We start from the raw sequence: 26,868 nt of genomic DNA on the forward strand, positions 1-26,868 counted from the left end.
TATGTCAGGCTAAGGATGTTTCTTCCTCTCAATTTACAATATGAGCTAAAAATAGGCAAATGTAATTTAAGACAGATTGTCTCAAAAAGCAGCTCTAGCACATCATTAAAAAATTAATAGCACAGGACGTCCTCTTGTAATGTTATCAATTTCCAGTTAACTCAAAAGAAATCAGCATGAAAACGACGAGTCCACTTGCCTCTGAACTCATCAGGAGCGTCGCTGTAGTCGATTTCTGCGCGTGCATTCTTGGCCACTATCTCCTCTACTTTCTCGGCGAGCAGCTTAAATTTTTCTATCGCTATTGTGGATTTGATCCCTGCCTTCCGCATCTTTGAAATAACTTCTTCAAACAATTCCTTACTGTAGGATCTCTGCAAAGGAGGAATGGCAATGTGAGACGTAAATGTATGTCAGGTGGAAAAAGGCGAGCTGCAGAAAATATCCAAAGTATAATCCATTTGTGGATTTTCCCCCCCTAAAAAAGCCCTAAAATTATATATACACTTATATATTTTACATATCCAAGTCTTTATGCATTTATAGCCACATAAAAGTATGCACTTTTTATGCTTACAAATGGATAAAGACTGGAATAATATGTGCCAAACTGTACGAGGTCACTCCCTCTGGAGAGGGCTGCAGGACTGAAGCAGATGGGTTTTTTTTTTTTTTAATTTTTACAGCTAGCACTCATTTCTTTTAAAGTTTAAACATTAAAAAGAGAAGGAAATCTAGTCTATTTCAGTCCTTGGGGGGCACTGTGCCCTGGCAGCCTATAAGAAAGAAGAGGTGAAAATTTCAGCTCTCTTCCACAAAGGTAAGCATGGTAAAAACAATTCACTATTGTTCATACTCTAGAGGAGCTTTCTCCTGTTCACTTTCAAGCCTCTTCAAGCTCATTTAGTTCAGCACTAGCACATGTCAGGGGCTCCATGGATGTTAGACCACCCTGGTGAACTGATGAATAGGCCTGGGAACAGACACGATTTATGTCCCCAGGAAGGGAAGATGTGGAGTGGAGGACAGGTGCCCACCATGGACCCACACAAATCTGAACTTGAATTCTGGCTCTACCACCTACCAGCTGTGTGGCTGTAGGCAAATCTGAACCCTCCTGAGCCCAGGTTCTTTGAGTGTAAAACGGGCAGAGTAACATCTACCTCACAGGTGTCTAATTCATAAAAATCACTGCCATGCCAAACAGCAAAGTATGTTGTAGTTTGTATTTATAGTAAAACATATATGGCAAAAACACTGGCCACTTGCTTAGTGATGATATATATTTGTATTTGTATCACCATCCCCAAACAAGTGGCCAGTGTTTTTGCCATATATGTTTTACTATAAATATATATATATTTTGAGACAGAGTCTCATTATGTTGCTTAGGCTGGAGTGCAGTGGTGCAATCATGGCTCACTGCAGCCTCAAACTCCTGGGCTCAAGCAATCCTCTCACCTTAGCCACCCAAGTAGCTGGGACTACAGGTGCATGCCACTACGCCCATTTAATTTTATTTTTAATTTTTGAGACGGAGTCTCGCTTTGTCACCCAGGCTGGAGTGCAGAGGCACGATCTCGGCTCACTGAAGCCTCCACCTCCTGGATTCAAGTGATTTTCCTGCCTCAGCCTCCCGAGTAGCTGGGATTACAGGTGTGCGCCACCACGGCTGGCTACTTTTTTTGTATTTTTAGTAGAGACAGGGTTTTGCCATGTTGGCCAGGCTGGTCTCGAACTCCCGGCCTCAGGTGATCTGCCCACCTTGGCCTCCCAAAGTGGTGGGATTACAGGCGTGAGCCACTGTGCCCAGTCTAAACCTCTTTTCTTTATACAGTACCCAGCCTTGGGTATTTCTGTATAGTGATACAATAGACTAACACAAGAATATCTGCAAATCATACATCCAATGATACATGTATCATCTGATATCACCTAGCATCCAGAATACATAAAGAACTCTTCTGGTTGGGCGCGGTGGCTCACTCCTGTAATCCCAGCACTTTGCGAGGCCGAGGTGGGCGGATCATGAGGTCAGGAGATCGAGACCATCCTGGCTAACATGGTGAAACCCCGTCTCTACTAAAAATACAAAAAAAATTAGCCAGGCGTGATGATGCACGCCTGTAATCCCAGCTACTCGGGAGGCTGAGGCAAGAGAATTGCTTGAATCTGGGAGGTGGAGGTTGCAGTGAGCTGAGATCGCACCACTGCACTCCAGCCTGGGCAACAGAGGGAGACTCCGTCTGAAAAAAAACCCAAAAAACAAAAAACAAAAACTCCTCCAACGCAACAGCAAAAACACAAACAACTCAATTAAAAAATGGGCAAAGAACATGAAAAGACATTGCTCCCAAGAAAATATAAAAATGGCCAGCAAGCACATGAAAAGGTGTCCAGTGGTATTTGACATTAGGGAAATACAAATCAAAACCACAATGAAATACCACGTCACTCCCACTAGGATGAGTATTTAAGAAACAAAAACAAATTAACATGTTTAATTTAAACTTCATGATGGAAAGAATATAAAGTAAACAAAAGAAAAAAATGAAAAAGAATGGAAACTTAAACCTTATACATTGCCGGTGGGAATGTCAAATGGGTGGCAGCTGTAGAAAACATTCTGGCATCCCTCAAAAAGTTAAACATGGAATTACCACATGACCAACAATCCCACTCCCAAGTGTATACCCGAAATAACTGAAAACAGGTGTTTAAATACTTTTACACAAATGTTCATAGCAGCACTATTTACAAGAGCCAAAGGTTGGAGACAACCCAAATGTCTATCAATGGATGAGGATAAACAAATAGTGGTATATCCATACAATGAAATATTATTCAGCCATGAAAACGAATGAAATACTGATACATTCTACAACACAAATGAACCAACCTTGAAACATGACGCTAAGTGAAAGAAGCCAGACATAAAAGGTTACACACTGTATAAGTCTGTTTATATGAAATATCCCAGATAGGTGAATAGGTAAATCCAAAAATAGGAAAAGAGAGAGGCAGATTTGTGGTTGCCAGGGGCTGGGGCAAGGGGGTCTAGACAGTGACTGCTTTAAGGGTTTTCCTTTTGCGGTGATACATGTTGTGGAACTAGGTAGAGGTGGTGGCTGTGCAATGCTGTGACTGTACTACATGCCACCAAATGGTACACTTTTAAATGGTTACTTTTATGTTATATATTAATTTTACCTCAGTAAAGAAGAAAAAAATAACAAGAAAATGAAGCATTAAATTTGTGAGATGCAGACTCATATTCTGGTAGGTTAGAGGAGGGAGCAATTACTTAGGAAAGACTGACTGCATGAGGGAAGCGTGACTCTGATGGGATTTTTATTTTATTTTAATTTATTTTTATTTATTTATTTTTTTTTTTGAGATAGAGTCTCGCTCTGTCGCCCAGGCTGGAGTGCAATGGCGCGATCTCGGCTCACTGCAAGCTCCACCTCCCAAGTTCATGCCATTCTCCTGCCTTAGCCTCCCAAGTAGCTGAGACTACAGGCGCCCGCCACCACACCTGGCTAATTTTTTGTATTTTTAGTAGAGATGGGGTTTCATCGTGTTAGCCAGTATGGTCTCGATCTCCTGACCTTGTGATCACCTGCCTCGGCCTCCCAAAGTGATGGGATTACAGGGGTGAGCCACCGCCCCTGGCTATTTTTTTTTTATTTTCTAAGTAGATGCTGAATCTTTTTTCTTTTTTAATGGAAAATGGTGTTAACAGACAATGCTTCATGGACGACAGATATGCAGTCTGTCCATGGAACTGGCGTCTGCCCATGAAGACACAGTCTTGGCCACTTTAACATCTCCCTGTCCTGGTCCTCTTGGCTCCCAGGACCAATGTGGTATCCCACTTCTCTGGCGTGGAGCTCTGCCCTCAGATTCCTGGGCATCAAGCTCAGTGGCTCTTCACCCAGGCACCTTTTTGTCAGCCTTCTGGACATGGATCTTCAGCCTACTCTTGGTATAGAGGGAGAGAAGCCTCTCAGTTTCTTTACCTGCAAAGCTGTCATTTTCTTCTTCCTTTGTGTTTCCCAGAAAACAAGACATACCAAACCAAACTAAGACATACCAAAGCAAACTAAGATACTGCTGCTTCCAAAGAAGAAAATGCAATTCTACAACCTCTTCCCCAGTGCTTGCCAACCGTCCGTCCTTCTGCACTTACCGCCCCCTGCCCCACCAAAGCTCTCTTCTAAAACAATCAAGTAAGCAGTCCCCTCATCAGCTTATGGCCAATATAAACAGAAAATACCCAACAATCAGCATACACACCACACCGTGAAAGGAAGCAAAAACACTTCTTTTTTTTTTTTTTTTTTTTTTTGAGACGGAGTTTCACCCTTGTTGCCCAAGCTGGAGTGCAATGGCATGATCTCGGCTCACTGCAACCTCCAACTCCCGGGTTCAAGCGATTCTCCTGCCTCAGCCTCCCGAGTAGCTGGGATTACAGGTGCACACCACCATGCCTGGCTAATTTTTTTGTATTTTTAGTAGAAACAGGGTTTCACCATGTTAGCCAGGCTGGTCTCAAACTCCTGACCTCAGGTGATCTGCCTGCCTCGGCTCCCCAAAGTGTTGGGATTACAGGTGTGAGCCACCGCACCCAGCCCAATACTTTTTTTTCTTTTCTTTTCTTGATATGGAGTCTTGCTCTGTCACCCAGGCTAGAGTGCAGCGGCGCAATCTCAGCTCACTGCAACCTCTGCCTCCCGGGTTCAAGCTATTCTCCTGCCTCAGCCTCCAAGTAGCTGGAATTACAGCCACCTTCCACCGTGCCTGGCTAATTTTTGTATTTTTAGTAGAGATGGGGTTTCATCATCTTGGCCAGGCTGGTCTCGAACTCCTGACCTCACGATTCACCCACCTTGGCCTCCCAAAGTGCTGGGATTACAGGTGTGAGCCACTGCGCCCAGCCCCAACACTTCTTAAAATATGCTTTTCTCTCCATGTGTCACTGGCACATGTGTGTTTGTTTCACCGCTCTGGAAGAACAGGACTATTTAGACATTCAAGGAGCCCCGTGTGTCACTGTGCCAGAAACTGCTGTCGACGACTCAAGCCAGGTGCCACCAGAGGCCACCACCATAATCTAAGGCATGACCAGACAATGCAATGTGTGGTTGGTCACCAAAGCAAGGCTGCTCAAAGCATTCCTTTGTCACCCACTTGCTTTGCATCACCTCACTGGGCGTGCTGTGCCCACCCACACCGAAACCTTCTGTGTGTTACATTAAGCGCCTGTGATGTGGCAGCCACAGCACAACCACCCTGGAGAGGGCACACACTAAATAGCTCTTGCAAGTCTCTCTACGGTAACGATGGAAGAGCCCCAGGGCTTTCCACACCGACCTCTGGCTGGGCTGGAGACACCAGCTACAGTCAGGTGTGGACCCCACCTCAGTGGGTAAGTGCTTCCCTTTTCTTTCCCTCACTGCAGGCTATGACTTGCCTTCTGTTTCTAAATCAGTGCAGTATTATATAGACGGGGGCTAGTAAAGCGATATATATATATATATATATATATTTTTTTTTTTTTTTTTTTTTTTTTTGACACGGAGTCTTGCTCTGTCACCCAGGCTGGAGTGCAGTGGCTCAATCTCCGCTCCCTGCAAGCTCTGCCTTCTGGGCTCACGCCATTCTCCTGTCTCAGCCTCCCGAGTAGCTGGGACTACAGGTGCCCGCCACCACGCCCGGCTAATTTTTTTAGTAGAGACGGGGTTTCACCGTGTTAGCCAGGATGGTCGTGATCTCCTGACCTTGTGATCTGCCCACCTCGGCCTCCCAAAGTGCTGGGATTATAGGCGTGAGCCACTGTGCCCAGCCAGCAGTATATATTTTAACATCTCCTACAAGTAACTAAAATTTCCTAACCCTCTAACGGACCACTACTTTGTATGATAAAACTGCTTTAGACATACAGTCATGTGTCGCTCTGAGAAATGTCTTGTTAGGCAATTTCGTTGTTGTGTAAACATCATAGAATTTACTTACACAAACCTAGATGGCGTGGCCTACACCACGTCGAGGCTCTATGGTATAGCCTATTGCTCCTAGGCTACAAACCTGTACAGTGTGGGACTGTACTGAATCCTGTCGGCAGTTGTAACACAATGGTGAGTATTCTAAACATAGAAAAGGTACAGTGAAAATACGGTATTATAATATGATGGGGCCACATGGTCTTTGTGGTCCATCATTGACAGAAACAGCACATGACTATGTATTTTTTTTCACTGCAAATCCTTTGTTAAGACCACTTCCCCTGCTACATCAGAAAGCACCTACATATGTGAGTTATAGCTCAATAAAGCTGTCATTAAAAAAAAGTACCTACAATGCTTCTATTGTAATATTACTCCCTTGGATGAGATATGTGTAAAGAACCTTCTAGAATGCCTACTGATGATTAACCTGAGCCATGAATAGTATTTGGATAAGTAGCGTGAACAACGACAGACACAGAAACAAGCATGGTTCTTTGTGGGCATTTTAAGTGGACAGCAGAGAGACTGAGGATATGGGTTCAAGGCCAGGCTGCCTGGACATCGATCGTGCCTCTGTCCCACACTAACTCTGTGACCTTGAGCAGCTATTTAACCTCTCTGTGCCTCTTTCCTCACTTTAAAACAAAGACTTCATAGAACCTACATCAAAGGATTTTGTGAGGACTAAATGGGTGGAGATATGAAAAGTGGGTGAAATGCGATGTACAGTTAATAAACATTAGCTGTGAGGACGTTGAAAATGAGGCAGAACAGACCATGGAGGGGGCCAGCCCTTTATGGGATGACTAGAAGATCACACAGGGACAGCTTAGCCTAAATCGGTGGCTGTGGAAATGAAGCACACATAGACAGATCTGCTCACAGGAGACCCACGGAATAAAGGACAGGGAAAAATGTAAAGAAAACCACACAAGGTTTTCAATCCGGACAACCCCCAAAATAACAGCACTCTAGCAGGAGACTAGGGAAGAAGATTCTGATCCCTTGAGAAACCGGGCTCTTTTCAGAAATGTAATGGATTTGTCAAGAAGGCCCTTAAAAAGATGGGGTAAGAACTCAGCTGGAGAGGGCTCAGAGCGCCAAATCTGCTCTTTACTTTTGTTTTTTACTTACTTACTTACTTATTTATTTATTTTGAGACACAGTCTCACCCTGTTGCCCAGGCTGGAGTGCAGTGGCACAATCTCGGCTCACTGAAACCTCTGCCTCCTGGGTTCAAGCGATTCTCCTGCCTCAGCCTCCCGAGTAGCTGGGATTACAGGCATGCACCCACCACACCGAGGTAATTTTTTGTATCTGTAGTAGAGACAGGGTTTCACCATGTTGGCCAGGCTGGTCTCAAACTCCTGACCTCTTGATCTGCCCGCCTCGACCTCCCAAAGTGCTGGGATTACAGGCGTGAGACACCGTGTTTTTGAGACAGGATCTCACTCTCTCACCCATTCTGGAGTGTGGTGGTGCAATCATGGCTCACTGCAGTCTGGCCTCAAGCAATCCCCCTGCCTTGGCCTCCCAGAGTGTTGGGATTACAGGCCTGAGCCACCGCACCCAGCCCGAATCTGCCCTTCACACTCAAAGGAAAACAACCCACTCATCTTCATTTACACCAGACAAGTTCCCTGGCCACTGTGGTTATTATCTCCTGATCTGCCAGTAAACTCACAGAGAGACCAACTTGACTCACTGACCTGGTCGTCAGCAATGGCTTTCGCGAACCGAGCGCAGTCCAGCTGTAAGTAAATATCCGTCAGTTGGTCCAACAGCTTCTTTGGTTCAAAGCCGTATTTCTCAGGGTTTTCAACTTTCAGGTCACGGCACTTGGGGCCACAGAGTTGCTGAAGATTAAAGTTCAGCATTGCAGCCAATCGGGGTCCAAGTTCCTAGGAAATCACAGGATAATAGGACAATTCATGCTGTTGAGACAAGTGAAAAGGACCAAAAACTCCCATTTCAGTGGAGGAACAGGAATTGGTTGGATTAATCTTCAAAGAATCCTTACAGGTGCTGTGTATCATAAGCTGAAGAAAGACAACATTATATTCCAACTTTACTCCCCATTTCTGATCTGATAATTATAATACTTAATGGAATGTTGCAGGCTGATGAAATATTTATTTATAAATACCAACAGAAGCCAAACTTTTCTTTACATTTATGCTTTTAATTAAAAAAAAGTATCACTCCAAATTCATTGAGAAACAAGTAAAGAGCGAAAAATATACAAATCTTACCATTATCTGAGCCAAAAAAGTTTTGAGTCAGCTCTTCCAGCCAATATTTCATAAACTTTTTTCCCCATAAATGTTAAAAGCCCCTGGCTGTTCAGTCTGTGTCATTCTTATGTACTTATCAGATACAAATAACAAAGTAATGCAAGGAAAGAAGATAAAAGTTGTGCCTTGAATAGTTTTAAATCTAGTCAATGAGACAGAGTAAACTTAAATGAAACACCTGGAAAATAGTAATAATCTATGCAGTAATCTCACAAGCTGACTCAGTACCCACTACGGTTGGGCATACATGGTTTTAAGCAAACCTGAAACAGGAAGATGTGGCTTAGAGAGCATTAAACACTGGCCATAAAAGGGAGTCATGAAAGCATTCCTTTAAATCACAAGGTTTTCATGAAATGTAATAACTGGATTTATACAAATTCAACATATACTTAGCTTTTCAAGAATTTGCTTTTGCACAGAGTACTCCTGTATTTCATTGTTGAGAAGCTGTGAAATAAAGGAGTCATAACAGGACAGAGTTGGTCATTCTGTTTGAAGTAGGAGAGATCTGAGCTAGTCAGTAAAGAAGGTGAAAATACAAACCTTAAAGGTTTGCAAAATGAAATGCCTTTACACTTTGTCTGCGAAGGCCAGATAGTAAACAGTGTAGCAAATGAAATGAAAACATCACAGCAGGCACAGGCACAGGCTGGGACCAAAAGAACAGGGCTACAGTGTACAGATGGCTCAGGTCTATGAGCAGGCCTTAAAATAAATGTATTTATTTATTTTTGAGAAGAGTCTTGCTCTGTTACCCAGGTTGGAGTGGCATGATCTCGGCTCACTGCAACCTCTGCCTCTTGGGTTCAAGTGATTCTCCTGCCTCAGCTTCCCAAGTAGCTGGGATTACAGGCATGCACTACCATGCCTGGCTAATTTTTGTATTTTTAGTAGAGACGGGGTTTCGCCATGTTGGCCAGGCTGGTCTGGAACTCCTGACCTCAGGTGATCCACCCTTCTTGGCCTCTCAAAGTGCTGGGATTACAGGCATGAGCCACTGTGCCCGCCCTTACGCCAGGTACTTCTATGTGTGTTTTCGCTTAGTCTTCCCAACAAGTGTACAAAATAGGTGGGTGTTGACCTTGTTACAGAGGAATTAATCAACTATTTACCATCTGGCCTTCACAGAATTCTGCAAACCTTGAAGGGAGGCCAGTGTCTGGGCAGTGAGCTGTTTTGTTTCGTGTTCCATGGCTCTTGCACTGAAATCTGTTTATGAAAAGACATGAGGTGGAAAGTTAAAAGGGTGGAAAAGAGTTGTCCCCAGGCCAGGGAGTGGCAGTAGTGCCTCTGCTGGAGATGACAGGAGTCACATAACGGAGGTAAGAGCAAATACAGAAAATCAGGGGAAATATGCAGTAACATCATATTCCATTGTAAAGTAAACATGTCTCCACATAGGCAAATGGCTACCGAATCTTAGGTCCCCGTCTTGCCTTCCTCACGACCCTTGTCCTGGCCACACCATACAACTTCTCCACTTTGTGGTGGGGGTGGCTGAAGCAGGGCAGAGATCTTCAGTGATGCTGCTCAGTTTCAATTTTAGAAACAGGAAACAGGTCTTATTCGTTGAGAACAAACATTCTGACTATTTGCAATCCACCATAAACCCTAGTGATGGCCGGCTCCCATTAACCTTTGGCTTCCTGAGTGTAACAAAGGTACAGCTAAGAGAGCCAAAGATTTTACACGGTCTCAATTATTCTACTTAATATCCTTCCATTGTCAACAGCTGTTACCTTATGCTTTTTCTTCCTCTTTTTTTTTTTTTGAGACGGAGTCTCACTCTGTTGCCCAGGCTGGAGTGCAGTGGCGCGATCTCGGCTCACTGCCAGCTCCGCCTCCCGGGTTCACGCCATTCTCCTGTCTCAGCCTCCTGAGTAGCTGGGACTACAGGCGCCCGCCACCACGCCCGGCTAATTTTTTGTGCTTTTAGTAGAGATGGGGTTTCACTGTGTTAGCCAGGATGGTCTCGATCTCCTGACCTTGTGATCTGCCTGCCTTGGGCTCCCAAAGTGCTGGGATTACAGGCGTGAGCCACCGCGCCTGGCACCTTATGCTTTTTCTATAAGTAAAATATAGGAATCAATAATGGTGAAAATATGTCATGACATCAACATGAATAATCCAATGTACTGTCTAAGCACAAAGTGCAGTAAGGCATTTGGAAGTGGCTGTAGACTATGTGGTGACATCAGACATCTGCTCTTCAGTCCATCAGCAGAGTCTGTATCAATTAGCATAACTGGGAACAAAATCAGTAACAGAATTTCACTTATTGATGACTGTGATCCTAAAATTTCCAGGACTTCAACAACTGCTAAAGTTATAAGTGAGAGAGTCTGAATGTGGAGTCCAAACCACCAAACAGAGCCCCTGGTTTCTACTCACCGGTCTGAGGAAGGGTTTCTGGACCTGCTTCGTGAGGATGTGGAACATGTCCACGGTTTCGGTGGCCAGGGCGAGGTAAGAGCGGGACACACGCTCGTCCTGAGCAAGCTGAGACTGACGAGCCTGCTGCTGATCCTAGGACACATCGAACAGACGCTGAGTAAGGCTCGGTCCTGGTCATCAGCTCAGCAAAGCGCCAAGCACATAACCGGAAAGTGTGCGATAAACCCAACATGCTTAGGGAATGATGGAACCGCCCGCCACATGTCCCAGATAACTGAAGTTTCATCCTTTCAGCATCGGAGCTCTTTGAGACTTCCAGCCAGGTGATGTTGGTGCCTTATTTAACTCCTATGAGCCTCCGCTTCCTCAATGATAAAAGAAGTCACCATCTGCCAGGCGCGGTGGTTCATGCGTGTAATCCCAGCACTTTGCGAAGCCAAGGTGGGCGAATCACGAGGTAAAGAGATCGAGACCACCCTGGCCAACATGGTGAAACCCTGTCTCTACTAAAAATACAAAAATTAGCTGGGGATGGTGGTGCATGGCTGTAGTCCCAGCTACTCGGGAGGCTGAGGCAGGAGAACTGCTTGAACCCAGAAGGCTGAGGCTGCAGTGAGCTCCAGCCTGGTGACAGTGAGACTCCGTCTCAAAAAAAAAAAGTCACCATCAACTTCTATTCAGGATGAAATAAGATAATCGAACATAGTATCTGACACACATCATGGCACTAAGAAAGGGTAGTTTATTTCCCTTAATAATAACTTTTACTTAGTCACCATTATTATTATTATTATTATTATTATTTTATTTATTTATTTTTTGAGACGGAGTTTCGCTCGTTGCCCAGGCTGGAGTGCAATGGCGCGATCTCGGCTCACCGCAACCTCCGCCTCCCAGGTTCAAGTGATTCTTCTGCCTCAGCTTCCCGAGTAGCTGGGACTACAGGCATGTGTCACCATGCCCGGCTAATTCTGTATTTTTAGTAGAGACAGGGTTTCTCCATGTTGATCAGGCTGGTCTCGAACTCCTGATGTCAGGTGATCTGCCTGCCTTGGCCTCCCAAAGTGTTGGGATTACAGGCGTAAGCCACCGTGCCCGGCCCTCTATTATTACTGTTATTTTTTTTTTTGAGATAGAGTCTTGCCCTGTCACCCAGGCTAGAGTGCAGTGGCACAATCTCGGCTCACTGTAACCTCTGCCTCCCGGGTTCAAGTGATTCTCATGTCTCAGCCTCCCAAGTAGCTGGGATTACAGGAGTGGGCCACCACGCCCAGCTAATTGTGTGTGTGTGTGTGTGTGTTATTTATTTATTTATTTTGAGACAGGGTCTCACTCTGTTGCCCAGGCTGGAGTGCAGTGGCGTGATCTTGGCTCACTGCAATCTCCGCCTCCAGGGTTTGAGCCATTCTCCTGCCTCAGCCTCCCGAGTAGCTGGGATTACATGTGCGTGCCACCATGCTTGACTAATTTTTGTATTTTTGGTAAAGATTGGGGTTTCGCCATGTTGGCCAGGCTGGTCTCGAACTCCTGACCTCAGGTGATCCATCCACCTCGGCCTCCCAAAGAGCTGGGATTACAGGCGTAAGCCACTGCGCCTGGCCTAATTTTTGTATTTTTAGTAGAGATGGGGTTTCACTATGTTGGTCAGGCTGGTCTCAAACTCCTGACCTCAACTGATCTGCCCACCTAGGCCTCCCAAAGTGCTGGGATTACAGGTGTAAGCCACCATGCTCAGCCAGTCTTCATTATTTTAAAACTATGAGATGCAGTGTGCCACCGTATTGAGGCCTATGGGGTCTGCCTCTCTGCCTCTACAAGTGTCTATGGACTACCAAGCTTTTAAAATTTTGTCTTTCCACACTGTGAGGCTGTCACACCACAGAACTGTCAGCATGCTAGCCTCTGGCGCACTCTCCTCCTTCAACTCTGCCATGGGCTGGGGAGGAGATAGTAAGAGCTGTTTGGCTCATGGATACAATCAGGTACTGCACTGCAGGCTCTGAAACAGATCAAACACAGACCCATCAGGAAAAGCCTCAATTCTTACATCTGTTCAGAGGTCTTTTCTTGTTGGGAAAGGAACACAGCTGGAAGAGCTGAAGTTGGCCGGTGAGTGCCCTCTGGGAAAGTGCTCCAGTCTGTGCTTGATGGAGATTCTGCAGGGATACTGGGGGGCCTGCCGTTCCCTGGTCAAGAATGAGCCTACTGAAAGAAAGGCAGCCCAGGAAAGACACAAGAACAGTCAGGCGTGAACTACCTAAATGTGTACCTGGGTGTCTCAACAGGCCCTTCTACAGCCTTTGGGCACTGGAGACAGAATAAAAAGGCTCCCAACTCTCATGCAGCTTAGATTCCGTTAGGGAGGATCTGCTTCATAGAAACAAATACCCAAACAGACACACAGTAAGTCTGACAGTGATGAGTAAAAATGAGGCAGGGTCAGGGGTCAGGGAATGCTATTCTGGAAAGGGTGGTCAGGGAAGGTCTCCCTGAGGGAGAGCATATCTGAAGGAGTCAGGAAAATCTGAGGGAAGAACATTCCAGGTAGGGGGAAGAGCAGGTGTAAAGGCCCTCACGTGTCAGTGGAAGGGCCAGGAGGTGAGTCTGGCTGGGGTAGAGTGAGTGGAGGAGAGACTGTCCAAAGCTGAGAGCAGAAACATTGTGGGGCCAGGTCCTTCTGTGTGCTGTAGGCTGCTCTCATCATAGGATTTGGCTCTGAGTGAGAAGGGAAGCCCAAAATGGCTGAGCTGAGTGGCGATGTTGATCAGACAGATTTTTAACACCATCCCTGATATGGACATGCTCAAGAGTGGAGGTTGAAGACCAAGCAGTGGGCTGCTGCAATAACCCAGGTAAGAGATGCCAACAGTCTGGAGGTGCTGAGAAGAGGTTAGATAATGGATATATTTTAAGACAGAGCCTAGAGGCATTTGCTGAGAGATGCAGAGAAATCAAGAACAACTCCAAAGCATTGAGCCTGAGCAGCTGGTAGAATGAAGGCGCCATTTACTGAGATTGGGCAAACTCAGGCAGGAGATGTGGACAACATCAAGGGTTCCGTTTTGGACACGGTGAGTTTGAGACACTGATTAGACAAATACTTGGTCTACAAGCCTACAGTCAGATCTTAGCTGGGAAGACACATTCTGGGGTCTTTAGAATACAGGTATTTAACGCCTTGGAATACCTGAGCTCACCACGCAGTGATGTTCACCGGGGCACATCAGGTTATGTGTGACAGTGTTTCTCGTTGCCTGAAGGCTGGGGGTAGGAGGGTACATCCCTGACATTAAATGGCAGGAAACAGAGATCCTAAATGTCCTGCAATATATGGGACGGTTTCTCATCATGAGTTATTATTATACCAAATTCCACTAGGCTCAAAATTCCAACTAGTGCCCTCGTTGAGAAACACTAACCTAGAGAGCACGAATGGGAAAGAAATTGAAGCCTAAGGGCTGAGTGCTGGAGCTCACCAAGCTCAGACGTCAGGGAGATGAGCAGGAACAGCCAGGGCAGTGGGAGGTAGAAAGCGACTTCAAAGCCAAATAAAAATTATTTCTGAAATAGCAATTGTGGGAAATATTTGGGCCTTTTTCATCCATTAACACAGGAAAAAATCAATATTATTTGTTCAGTTGGCTCATAAACAAATGCTATTAAGTACTGACTATGAATATGAGAATGTGCTATAGACCTGCATTCCAACATCTAAAATATACGCTGGCTGGCCATGGTGGCTCACAACTATAATCCCAGCATTTTGGGAGGCTGAGGTGGGAGGACTGCTTGAGGCCAGGAGGTTGTAGGCTGTAGTGAGCTAAGATCTGCCATTGCACTCCAGCCTGGGCGAAAGAGCAAGACTCTCTTTCTTTCTTTTTTTTTTTTTTCTTTTTTGAGACGGAGTCTCGCTCTGTTGCCCAGGCTGAAATGTGAAATGTAGTGGCACGGTATCAGCTCACTGCAACCTCCGCCTCCTGGGTTCAAGTGATTCTCCCACCTCAGCCTTCCAAGTAGCTGGGATTACAGGCACCTGCCACCATGCCTGGCTAAATTTTGTATTTTTAGTAGACACTGGGTTTTGCCATGTTGGCCAGGCTGGTCTCAAACTCCTGACCTCAGGTGATCTGCTGGCCTCGGCCTCCCAAAGTGCTGATATTACAGGCATGAGCCACTGTGCCCGGCCAAGACTCTGTTTCTATTAAAAAATAATAATAATAATAATAAGGCTGGGCATGGTGGCTCATGTCTGTAACCCCCGTACTTTGGGAGGCTGAGGTGGGTGGATTGCTTGAGGCCAGGAGTTCAAGACCAGCCTGGCCAACATGGCAAAATTCCATCTCTACTAAAAATACAAAAATTAGCTGGACGTGGTGGTGCATGCCTGTAATCCCAGCAGGCATAAATTGAGCCAAGATTGCGCCACTGCACTACAGCCTGGGTGACAGAGTGAGACTCTGTCTCAAAAAATAAAATAAAATAAAATAAAAAATAATTTAATAATAAAAATAATAAGTAAATAAAATATAAGACCAGCTTGGGAAAACTAGCAAGACTCTCTCTCTTTAATATTTATTTATTTATTTGAGATGGAGTCTCACTCTGTTGCCCAGGCTGGAGTGCAGCGGCGCGATCTTGGCTCACTGCAACCTCCGCCTCCTGGGTTCAAGCAATTCTCCTGCCTCAGCCTCCGGAGTAGCTGGGACTACAGTGGCGTGCCACCACACCCAGCTAATTTTTGTATTTTTAGTAGAGATGGGGTTTCACCATGTTGGCCAGGATGTTCTTGATCTCTTAACCTTGTGATCCACCCGCCTCGGCTTTCCAAACTGCTGGGATTACAGGCGTGAGCCACCGTCCCCGGCCTAATATTTATTTTTAAAGAATGGAACACTTTATGAATTTGCATGTCATCCTCGAGCAGGGGCCATGGTAATCTTCTCTGTATTGTTCCAATGTTAGTATACGTGCTGCTGAAGCAAGCATGTGAGACCTTGTCTCCATAAAAAAAAAATTTTTTAATTAGCCAAGTGTGGTGGTACATGCTTGTAGATCCAGCTATTTGGATCTACAAAGGCTGAGTCAGGAGGATCACTTGAGCCCAGGAGGTTGAGGCTGTGGTGTGCTATGATCCTGCCACTGCACTCCAGCCAAGGCGACAGATCAACACTCTGTCTTTATTTATTAATAATAATAAAAAACAAATAAGTAAATAAAATACAAGCTGGGCATACCAAGCACTGTGAATGGCATAAAGTGGGTGTTACAGAAGTAAGGAGAAAGGTGAGAATTTTCAGCTATGCTGATTGGCGAAGACAAACCTGAGGGAGTATTTGGATAGGACCTTACTCAGAGAATGGGTAGAACTTTAATACATAAGAAGAAAAGCAGTTATAAATGGGAGCTAAACATTGGTACACACGGACGGAGATGAGAACAACAGACACTGGGGACTACAAGGGAGGGGAGTGAGGGAGGAGTGAGGGTTGAAAAACTACCTATTAGGTATTATGCTCACTCCCTGGGTGACAGGTTGAATCATAAAACCTCAGCATCACGATATACCCATGTAACAAACCTGCACATGTACCCCATCCCCTGAATCTAAAATAAAAGTTGAAATTAGAAAAATAAAAGTTGAAAAAAGGAAAAAAAAAAAAAAAAAAGGCTGGGCATGGTGACTCACGCCTGTAGTCCCAGCACTTTGGGAGGCTGAGGTGGATGGATCACCTGAGGTCAGGAGTTCAAGACGGGCCTGGCCAACATGGTGAAACCCTGTCTTTACTAAAAATACAAAAATTGGCCGGGCGCAATGGCTCACGCCTGTAATCCCAGCACTTTGGGAGGCCGAGGAAGGCAGATCACGAGGTCAGGAGATCGAGACCATCCTGGCTAACACGGTGAAACCCCGTCTCTACTAAAAATACAAAAAATAAGCCAGGTGTAGTGACAGGTGCCTGTAGTCCCAACTACTTGGGAGGCTGAGGCAGGAGAATCACTTGTACCCAGGAGGCAGATTGCAGTGAGCTGAGATCACGCCACTGCACTCCAGCATGGATGAAAGAGCAAGACTCTGTCTCAAAAACAAACAAACAAACAAAATATAAAAATTAGCCAGGTGTGGTGGCAGGCGCCTGTAATCCCAGCTATTCGGAAGGCTGAAGCACGAAAACTGCTTCAACTGGAGAAGCGGGGATTGCAGTGAACCAAGATCGCACCACTGTACTCCTGCGTGGGCAACAAGAGTGAAACTCTGTCTCAAAAAAAGAAAAGAAAAGAAAAGAAAAAGTGAAGAAAAAGCAGTCCCCACTTTGACATAAGAACCCCTTATGGAAATCAGTTCTGATTCTGAGCCTGACAATTCCAAGAACAGAATCAATAAACCTAAGCCAATCAAAGAAGTCACCAGCAACTGTCAAGGGCCTCATAAGCGACCAAGGAAGGATCTCAGTGGCTGCTACGCACGTCGGGAAAGAGCACTGGCACTGGCACAGCACGCGCTTTCCACGGAACCTGGCAAGCCAGGCCTCTTTTCTATTAATAACTGAATATAAAACCCAAGATCAACTGAAAGGAAAAAAACACCCCGCCAGGATCCTGAGTGATTCACACAGTTGCCTAGAGAAGCCCATAGGAACAAATCAAATTCTTGTCCAGCAGACATAATTCTAGAGATTTCTTTCCTAATTATATTCATGTATCTTAATATTATTCAGACAATAAAAGCTCCTCTCCAAAAAAGCCCTTTAAAATTAAAAAGGCAGAGAAAGTTTTCAGTGTACATTTTCAAAGACTTCTCAACCCATTTCTTAGCTTCAGATAAGGTATTTAAGAATTTTCCTATTCCAACCCTGCAATATGATTTCATGGAAGGAATATCCCAGCATGTCAGATCGCATATCATCAGACCCACAAATGCAGCCCCAAAGCAGCTCCGCCCGTGTGCGGAGGCAGATGGCCTGCAAAGCTGTCCAGGCTTCTGGACCACGTCCTCACCCGGGGCAACTGGTCCCACTGTTCTTTGTTCTTCATCTCTTCCTGCACTTCATGGATTCGCTTCAGAGACTCCAGACTTTCATCGAGCAAAAACGTCGTGTCGTTTATCAACATGTTTATATAGCGAACAAACTGCTTCCCGGAGCTGGAAAGGCAATTATATTATACATGGTCATACATCTCCCTGAAGCAAAATGCCACAGCAAATCCCAGGGAACAGGCGCCTCCACCCAGACTGCAACTATCTCACCCTAAAAGCCTGGCTACCCTGGCACAAGTCAGGCACCGTGGAATTCAAGGACTACCAATCTTCTCTTTAGATTTTGTTAATCTTGTTTCCTTTTGAGACAGCGTCTCACTCTGTCACCCAGCCTGCAATGCAGTGGCACAATCACAGCTCACTGCATCCTCGACCTCCAGGGCTCAAGCAATCTGCCTCAGCCTCTTAAGTAGCTGGAACAACAGGCACACGCCACCATGCCCAGCTTTTGTATTTTTTGTAGAGACAGGGACTTGTTATGTTGCCAGGGCTGGTCTCAAACTCCTGGGCTCAAGCGTTCCTTCCACCTCAGTCTCCCAAAATGTTGGGATTACAGAGATGAGCCACCGCACCTGGCCTGGATTTTGTTATTCTTTTAAATTGTTTATGATAAGCTCATTCCAGTGGTATCTGGAGCCACCTTGCATGGTTGATGACAGTCAAGTGCTAAATATTCCAGAATTTTATAACCAGATTTCCCTGGCACCTTAAATTGGGCAACAGAGGAAACAGTCACACCACGGGAAAACTAGCAAATGCTGACTCCCCCACCCCGCTTCCCAGAGCAGGCTTACCAGCACACCCCTAGCTCACTCCCTCAATGTTTTTAAGGAGAAAAAACACTTCTTCCAGACTAGAACAGGAAATACGCATATACTCACCAATATACCAAGAAAATGCAAATAATTAACCACATATAACAGATAAGAAAACAACTGATATAGTTATTCCTTATCACAAAGACTGATGCATTGAAGAAAAATTGGAACCTGTAATATTGATAAAGTGGGATATTAACTTACTTTAAAACTGGAAGCTGCCAATCTAAGAACTGTTCTGCAGATCGTGTTATAATGAGAACTTGTTGGTGAACTGAAATAGCTTGGCCTACCTCTGTTAGACTCTGGAGATGCCAGATTCGTAGAGAAAAAAGAAGCTACACTTCAGGGTCTACAACTGTGCAATTACGGGGTGGTAAGCCCATGCCTGGAGAAGAGAAGTTCCTGTGAACAAGTGCAGGAGGGCTCGATCTCAGGAACATGGCAAGTTGAGGACAAGCGCTCCAATCAGCACCATTCAGACCAAGCCATGGGCCTGCCTCGTGTCCTAAGCTTGTGCCAGGCTTTAGCTGGAACACAATTCTGACCATAAGAGCAGTTTATGGAAACAAAAAGTTAAAAAGTTCGCTCCACAGAAATCTATCTGGCAAATAGTTATTCCACTGGTAATATGTATATTATTGACTAGTAATTCGGTTAACAAGTATAGCTAGATTTGATCAAAGATCTAACATGGGTTGCAAAAGATCCAAGTAGATGGGATAAAATTTTTATTTATTTATTTATTTATTTGAGACAGAGTCTCACTCTGTCGCCCAGGCTGGAGTGCAGTGGCAGGATCTTGGCTCACTGCAAGCTCCGCCTCCCAGGTTCACGCCATTCTCCTGCCTCAGCCTCCTGAGTAGCTGGGACTACAGGCGCCCGCCACCACACCCGGCTAATTTTTTGGTATTTTTAGTAGGGAAGGGGTTTCACCATGTTAGCCAGGATGGTCTCGATCTCCTGACCTCGTGATCCACCCACCTCGGCCTCCCAAAGTGCTGGGATTACAGGTGTGAGCCACCACACCCGGCCCTTAGATGGGATAAAATTTTTGAAGAATAATTCAAGAGTTTAGCATCTTCATCTCCCTTTTGTTTTTAGGCACTGACAGATAATTTAGATGGGATTACTAATGTCCAGGTTTAAGCAGTCACTCAGATTTCAGATAGGTATACGAAAAGTCTTTAATTAAGGTTTAGGGCCTTACCACAAAGAATGATACTTTAAATGACAACTCTGACCTAACTGTTGCAAAATCTAAAGTCCTTCCAACATTCAAGAACTAAGATTTCATTTCACTCATTCTGACAACTTCATTTAACACCGTCATCATAGAAAACACCAAAAAAACACTTAATCCATCATCTCAGCATATTTATAGGATCTTTTCTTTTCCTTTTTTTTTTTTTTTTTTTTTGAGACAGGGTCTCGCTCTGTCGCCCAGGCTGGAGAGCACTGGCACAATCTCGGCTCACTGCAAACTCCGCCTCCCAGGTTCAAGTGATTCTCCTGCCTCAGCTTCCCAAGTAGCTGGGATAATAGACGTGCGCCACCACACCCAGCTAATGTTTTGTATTTTTAATAGAGATGGGGTTTCACCATGTCGGCCAGGCTGGTTTTGAACTCCTGACCTCAAGTGATCCGCCCGCCTCCGCCTACCAAAGTGCTGGGATTACCGGCGTGAGCCACCACACCCTGCCCTATACAATCTTTGCTTGTGTACCACCCCCAAAGTATCTTGACAAATCTAAAATTCAGCAATATCCTGCAAGTAAAGCCATTTAAAAAATCCTGCCCACATTTATGGCATCTTGTGGTAAACTCAAAGGAGTCTGAGACCAAGCAAACAGTCAACAAGAACCCAGCTGTGTATGCTTTTAAGCTGCAATCCTACCTGCGATTTGCAAGAAAGCAAGTTGTGACACAAGGGGCCCCATACTCACTTGAACTCCTCCATAAACGTGCCATGGTGAGCTATGTTTTGCCAAAGGCTTTTAAAAATGGTGCTAATGTGATAGCGAATTGTGAACTTGTCATAAAACTCGCTGGTGGCTCCAGTATGCTCAACATCTAAAGAAGAAAGACAAAGGGACTGAGGGATATGTACTTTCTTGCTTTCCAAATCCAGTTATTGCCCCAACAATGATACTGAGTGAACGTAAATCTGCAAAATCAGAGAGCTGGTGAAATTTTGCACTTCTCTTGCATGTAAGGCACGACAGAAATTATAAGCTGCTTTTAAAGACAAAAGTTTCACAATGAAGATTTGACAATGACACAACACCTAAAGGAACGGGGCTAGGAAAACTCCCATCATTAGGACGACATCAACTTACCAATGACCAAAAGCTGAATTATCATACTCCCCCACCTAATTTTAAGTTATTAATTTACAGAAATTCTATGGCACCTCAAATGGACATACTTCAGCGGATAAAAAGTTAGGTTTAATTTTATTGAGGGGCAGGTATTTACTAAATGTGTCTATCTATTGACCATTTTTGGTGTTGAAAATACACCAATGTGTCTATCATCCCTAAATCTATTAAAGAGGGATAAAAATCAAACTTGTTTGTCCAAATGGCAAAAGCTTAGGCATGAGAAATTTCAGAATTTATGACAAATTTTATTATTATTATTATTATTATTTTTTTTTTTTTTGAGACAGAGTCCTGCTCTGTCGCCAGGCTGGAGTGCAGTGGCACGATCTCAGCTCACTGCAACCTCTGCCTCCGGGTTCAAGCAGTTCTCCTGCCTCAGCCTCCCTAGTAGCTGGGACTATAGACATGCACCACCACGCCCAGCTAATTTTTGTATTTTTAGTAAAGATGTGGTTTCACCATATTGGCCAGGATCGTCTCGATCTCTCGGCCTCATGATCCACCCACCTTGACCTCCCAAAGTGCTGGGATTACAGGTGTGAGCCACCGTGCCCGACTATTTTATTATTATTATTTTTTGAGACAGGGTCTTGCCCTGTCACCCAGGGTGAAGTGCAGTGGTGTGATAATGGCTCATTGCAGCCTCAACCTCTCGGGCTCAAGTGATCCTCCCACCTCAGCATCCCAAGCAGCTGGGACTGGAGGTGCATCCACCACGCCTGGCTTATTTTTTATGGCCGAGCGTGGTGGCTCTTGCCTATAATCCCAGCACTTTGGGAGGCCGAGGCAGGCAGATCACTTGAGGCCAGGAGTTTGAGACCAGCCTGGCCAACAGAGCAAAACCTTGCCTCTACTATTAATAAAAATACAAAAACTAGCAGGGCATGGTGGTGTGTGCCCATAATTCCAGCTACTCGGGAGGCTGAGGCAGGAAAATTGCTTGAATCCAGATACAGAGGTTGCAGTGGGCTAAGATCATGCCACTGCACTCCAGCCTGGGCGACAGAGCAAGACTCTGTCTCAAAAAAATTTTTTTTCACTTTTAATTTTTTTACAGATGGGGTCTCACTATGTTGCCTAGGCTGGTTTCAAATTCCTGCCTCAAGTGATCCTCCTACGTCGTCCTTCCCAAGTACTGAGATTACAGGTGTGAGCCACTATACTTTGTCTTCGATATTTTCTATATTTTCCAAAGAACACATTTTTTTGTGTGTGACCAAAAAAGGAAACAGCTATTTAAAAATAAAATAAGATAATTAACACCTATCATACTAAGATCTGAAAGTACTTATGTATATTCATTAAGTCAACCTTTCCTTAAAATAAACTAAATGTCATTTATTAATTGTATAAAAGCGTGAGCTAAAGTGTGGAGTGCTGACATAAAGGACAGCCTGCAAGAGGAAGATACTGGAGGACCAACCCAATGCCTCATATCATCTAAAATGCCCCTAATATCTGCACCCAATTCTGAATATAGTAGAGACTAAGTAAATGTTAATTTATTATGTAGCAATATGTATCTCAGCAGGGCCCCACATCTGTATTTCCAGCACTTTGGGAGGCCCAGGTGGGCAGATCACTTGAGCTCAGGAGTTTGAGACCAGCCTGGTGAACATCATGAAACCCCGTCTCTACAAAAACCACAAAAATTAGCTGGGTGTGGTGGCACATGCCTGCATTCCCAGCTACAGGGGAGGCTGAGATAGGAGGATCACTTGAGCCCGGGAGGTCAAGAGTGCATGGTGCTAACTGTACCACTGCACTCTAGCATGGGTGACAGAGCAAGACCCTATCTCAAAAAAAAAAAAAAAAAAAAAAAGAAAATGAAACAAAACAATATACATTTCTCCCAATAGTTTTTTTTTCTTCTTATTCACTTCTACTGTTCCCTCAAAGTCATACCAGCCCAAGTTCTAATTCCCAGGTCCTTGTTCTAGAAGGCCGTAGGTGGACTAGACTTGTGTTGAACCTCTCCCTCCTCCCCCCAGGTATTCTTGCTGCCTTCTTTTTTTTTTTTTTTTTTTTTGAGATAGAGTCTCCCCAGGCTAGAGTACAGTGGCAAGATCTTGGCTCACTGCGGCCTCCACTTCCCAGGTCCCGGTTCAAGCAATTCCCCAGCCTCAGACTCCCAAGTAGCTGGCATTACAGCTCCCCCCACCACACCCGGATAATCTTTTGTATTTTTAGTAGAGATGGGGTTTCGCCATGTTGGCCAGGCTGGTCTCGAACTCCTGGCCTCAAGTGATTCACCTGTCTCGGACTCCCAAAGTGCTAGGATTACAGGCGTGAGCCACCGCGCCCAGCCTAACTTGAGCATTTTCTAAGCTAGAATACTATGTCTGTGGTGTTAGGAGGAGCTTGTTCCACATACTGATCTTGTGTGTGGCAACTCTTAATTTATATCTGAGAGTCCCATCTGCTCAGGGACCAGGACCTAATTAGCCAGGTCTTCACATGGAGGTGATGAGCACTGGGGACTATGTCTGTGATGCCTCCCTCAGGGGTACCCTCACACCAGTCCCTTAGTAGCTATAGGAAGACCAGCACAGTAGCCAGGGGGACCTGTGCTAAAGGGCATCTGCGAGGTTGCTGCCACTTGCTAGCCACTGACCTTCAGCAAGCTTCTTGACCCTTTTAAGCTTCAGTTTCCTCATTTGTAAAGTGGATGTATTTATAGTACTATCTTTAGGACTGCTGTGGGGATTAAGTGAAAGGATTAGTAAGCATTCAATGAGTGGTGGCTATTATTAGTACAGATGTCACCCATCTATGACTAAAGAGGTGGTCCAGGCCAGAGGGCACACATGGCAAAGAGGAAAGAGAGAACAACCCCCACCCAAATTCCTTCTGGAACATTCCCAGCAGGCCTCCACTAGGCCCAGCACTTGTCTTATAGGCAACAGGCCCAATTCTGTTGTGTACACACACACACACACACACACACACACACACACACACACTCTCTCTCTCTCTCTCTCTCTCTCTCTCTCTCTCCTGAAGCCACAATGACAGGCCCAGAATACTGACTACAAAATAAACTTAACTAAAATTGTTTTGTCTTTACTACTAACAATACATGTTTACTGTAGAAAAATTAAGAAGTTCAGATAATAAAATAAAAATAAAAACTATTTATAATGCTACCATTCAAAAATAACCAATGCACTGTTAATATTTTGGTATACGTCCTTCCCTACATTCCTTTTTTTTTTTGAGACGGAGATTTGCTCTTGTAGCCAAGGCTGGAGTGCAATGGCACGATCTTGGCTCACTGCAACAACTGCCTCCCTGATTCAAGTGATTCATCTGCCTTAGACTCCAGAGAAGCTGGGACTACAGGTGTGCACCACTACGCCCAGCTAAATTTTTTTGTATTTTTAGTAGAGATGAGGTTTCACCATTTTGGCCAGACTAAGCCTCCAACTCCTGACCTCAGGTGATCCTCCCGCCTCAGCCTCCCAAAGTGCTGGAATTACAGGCGTGAGTCACTAAGCCCGGCCAGTTGTTTTTATTATTTTCACTGCACTGCTTTATAAATAATGCTGTGGAGAACATCACTTACAAACATTCATAATTATTTCCATTGAATACATTTCTAGAAATTAAATTCTTAGGTCAGAGTATAGCTATTCAGCTGTTGTCTCATAGCTCCAAATCTACTCTTTTTTAAAAATTTTTTTTAGATCTTGGCTAACTGCAACCTCCACCTCCCGGGTTCAAGCGATTCTCCTGCCTCAGCTTCTCAAGTTGCTGGGATTACACGCATGTGTCACCCGGCTAATTTTGTTTTGTTTTGTTTTGTTTTTGAGATGAAGTCTTGCTCTGTCACCAGGCTGAAGTGCAGTGGCGCGATCTCGGCTCACTGCAACCTCTGCCTCCCGGGTTCAAGAGATTCTCCTGCCTCAGCCTCCCGAGTAGCTGGGACTACAGGCACACGCCACCACATCCAGCTAATTTTTGTTTTTGAGACGGAGTTTTGCTCGTTACCCAGGCTGGATTACAATGGTGCGATCTCGGCTCACCATAACCTCTGCCTCGCGGGTTCAAGTGATTCTCCTGCCTCAGCCTCCTGAGTAGCTGGGATTACAGGCATGTGCCACCATGCCAGGCTAATTTTGTATTTTTAGTAGAGACAAGGTTTCACCATGTTGGTCAGGCTGGTTTTGAACTTCCGATCTCAGGTGATTCGCCCACCTCGGACTCCCAAAGTGCTGGGATTACAGCATGCGCCACCGTGCCAGGCCTAATTTTTGTATTTTTAGTAGAGACGGGGTTTCACCATGTTGGCGAGGCTCATCTCGATCTCTTGACTTTGTGATCCACCCACCTCAGTCTCCCAAAATGCTGGGATTACAGGCGTGAGCCACCGCGCCCAGCCTAACTTTTTATTTTTAGTAGAGACTAGGATTCACCATTTTGGTCAGGCTGGTCTCGAACTCCTGACCTCAGGTGATCCACCCGCCTTGGCCTCCCAAAGTGCTGGGATTACAAGTGTGAGCTACTGTGCCTGGCCAAAACCCAGTCTTTTTAATTTTTTTTTTTTTTTTTTTTTAGAAACAGGGTCTTGCTCTGTTTCACAAGCTGGAGTGCAGCAGCAAGATCATAGCTCACTGCAGCCTTGAACTCCTGGGCTCAAGCCTTCCTCCCACCTCTGCCTCCTTAGTAGCTGGGACAACAGGCATCTAATTTTTAAATTTTTCATAGAGATGGGGTCTCGCCATGTTGCCCAGGCTGGTCTCCAACTCCTAGGCTCAAGCAATCCTCCCACCTTGGCCTCCTGAAGTGCTAGGATTATTCGCTGGAGCCACCGTGCCCAGCCCACATGCACTCTTTGTAGTTGGCTTTGTGATTCTCGGGCTGGCACTGCAGAATCTTTCCTTTGGCAGCCTGCCCTCTCTAGGGTTGCCAATAGGGGGTGCTGCAGGAGAACTGGAAAACTGAAGGAGAAACAAGGGACTTAGGACCTTGTACTTACTGTTAGCAGTAGCAGTTGGTTCCAATTTTCAGCTTTGTCTCGTACCCCCAGAGCTAGCAACCATGCACAACCCCCGAGAGAGATACCAGCACCAACTGGCTAAGGGCCTTCCACAGAGGACTGGGTCCTAGCTCTGTCCAAGCCCTCATCAGGGCTGCTGGGTTCTGAGATCCCCAGGCTCTTCCTTTGGGTCCCCAGACTGAGGGATAGAAGATGGCTACTTCCTGCACCTACTATATGTTACCCCAGTGCTTTTTTTTTTTTTTTTTGAGATGGAGTCTTGCCCTTTCTCCTAGGCTGGAGCGCACTGGCGTGATCTCAGCTCAGTGCAACCTCTGCCTCCTAGGTTCAAGCGATTCTCATGCCTCAGCCTCCTGAGTAGCTGGGATGATAGGCGCCACCCACCACGCCCAGCTAATTTTTGTATTTTTAGTAGAGAGGGGGTTTCTCCATGTTGGCCAGGCTGGTCACAAATTCCTGATCTCAGGTGATCCACCCGCCTCGGCCTCCCAAAGTGTTGGGATGACAGGTGTGAGCTACTGCACCTGGCCCCGATAAAAGCATTTTTAAGGCTCTTGGTGTGGGCTGCTAAACTGCCTTTCAGAAAGGCTTTAAATTTACATTCTCATGAGAGTTTCATAGCACAAAATCTGCACACTGGCTATAGGGTAGATTAAGCAGGTTTTTTGCAGGTTAGCTTACTTCTCTACAACCATGTTTGCACCAGGTATTTTCAACTTCAGAAATAAATTTGACAGGTGAAAAGTGGTATTATGATGATGATGATGATGATGATTATTTGAGACGGAGTCTCACTCTCTCGCCCAGGCTGGAATACAGTGGTGGGATCTCGGCTCACTGCAACCTCCGCCTCCCGGGTTCAAGCGATTCTCCTCCCTCAACCACCCTGGGACTATAAGCGCCTGCAATCATGCCCTGCTAATTTTTTTTTG

At 45.3% G+C, this 26,868-nt stretch overlaps 1 protein-coding gene and 1 non-coding gene across 5 annotated transcripts in view; both read right to left on the minus strand.

The window, feature by feature from the left end:
• The window catches only part of UBE4B (ubiquitination factor E4B), a 148,326-nt gene that overhangs the window by 2,220 nt on the left and 119,238 nt on the right, over window positions 1-26,868 (minus strand). For all 4 annotated transcript variants that reach the window (XM_024253272.3, XM_054556655.2, XM_054556663.2 and 1 more), the window contains 5 exons: window positions 20,500-20,626; window positions 17,696-17,840; window positions 10,697-10,831; window positions 7,718-7,909; window positions 200-374 (listed from right to left, as the gene is read on the minus strand). In XM_024253272.3, coding sequence (XP_024109040.1) covers window positions 200-374; window positions 7,718-7,909; window positions 10,697-10,831; window positions 17,696-17,840; window positions 20,500-20,626 — 774 coding nt within the window. The remainder of the gene's footprint in view (window positions 1-199; window positions 375-7,717; window positions 7,910-10,696; window positions 10,832-17,695; window positions 17,841-20,499; window positions 20,627-26,868) is intronic.
• LOC112130958 (U6 spliceosomal RNA) lies at window positions 15,579-15,681 on the minus strand. The gene has a single exon (XR_002913123.1). It is a non-coding gene; the product is annotated as a U6 spliceosomal RNA (small nuclear RNA).

This window comes from Pongo abelii, chromosome 1, assembly GCF_028885655.2.
Source record: "Pongo abelii isolate AG06213 chromosome 1, NHGRI_mPonAbe1-v2.0_pri, whole genome shotgun sequence".
Lineage (NCBI taxonomy): Eukaryota > Metazoa > Chordata > Mammalia > Primates > Hominidae > Pongo > Pongo abelii.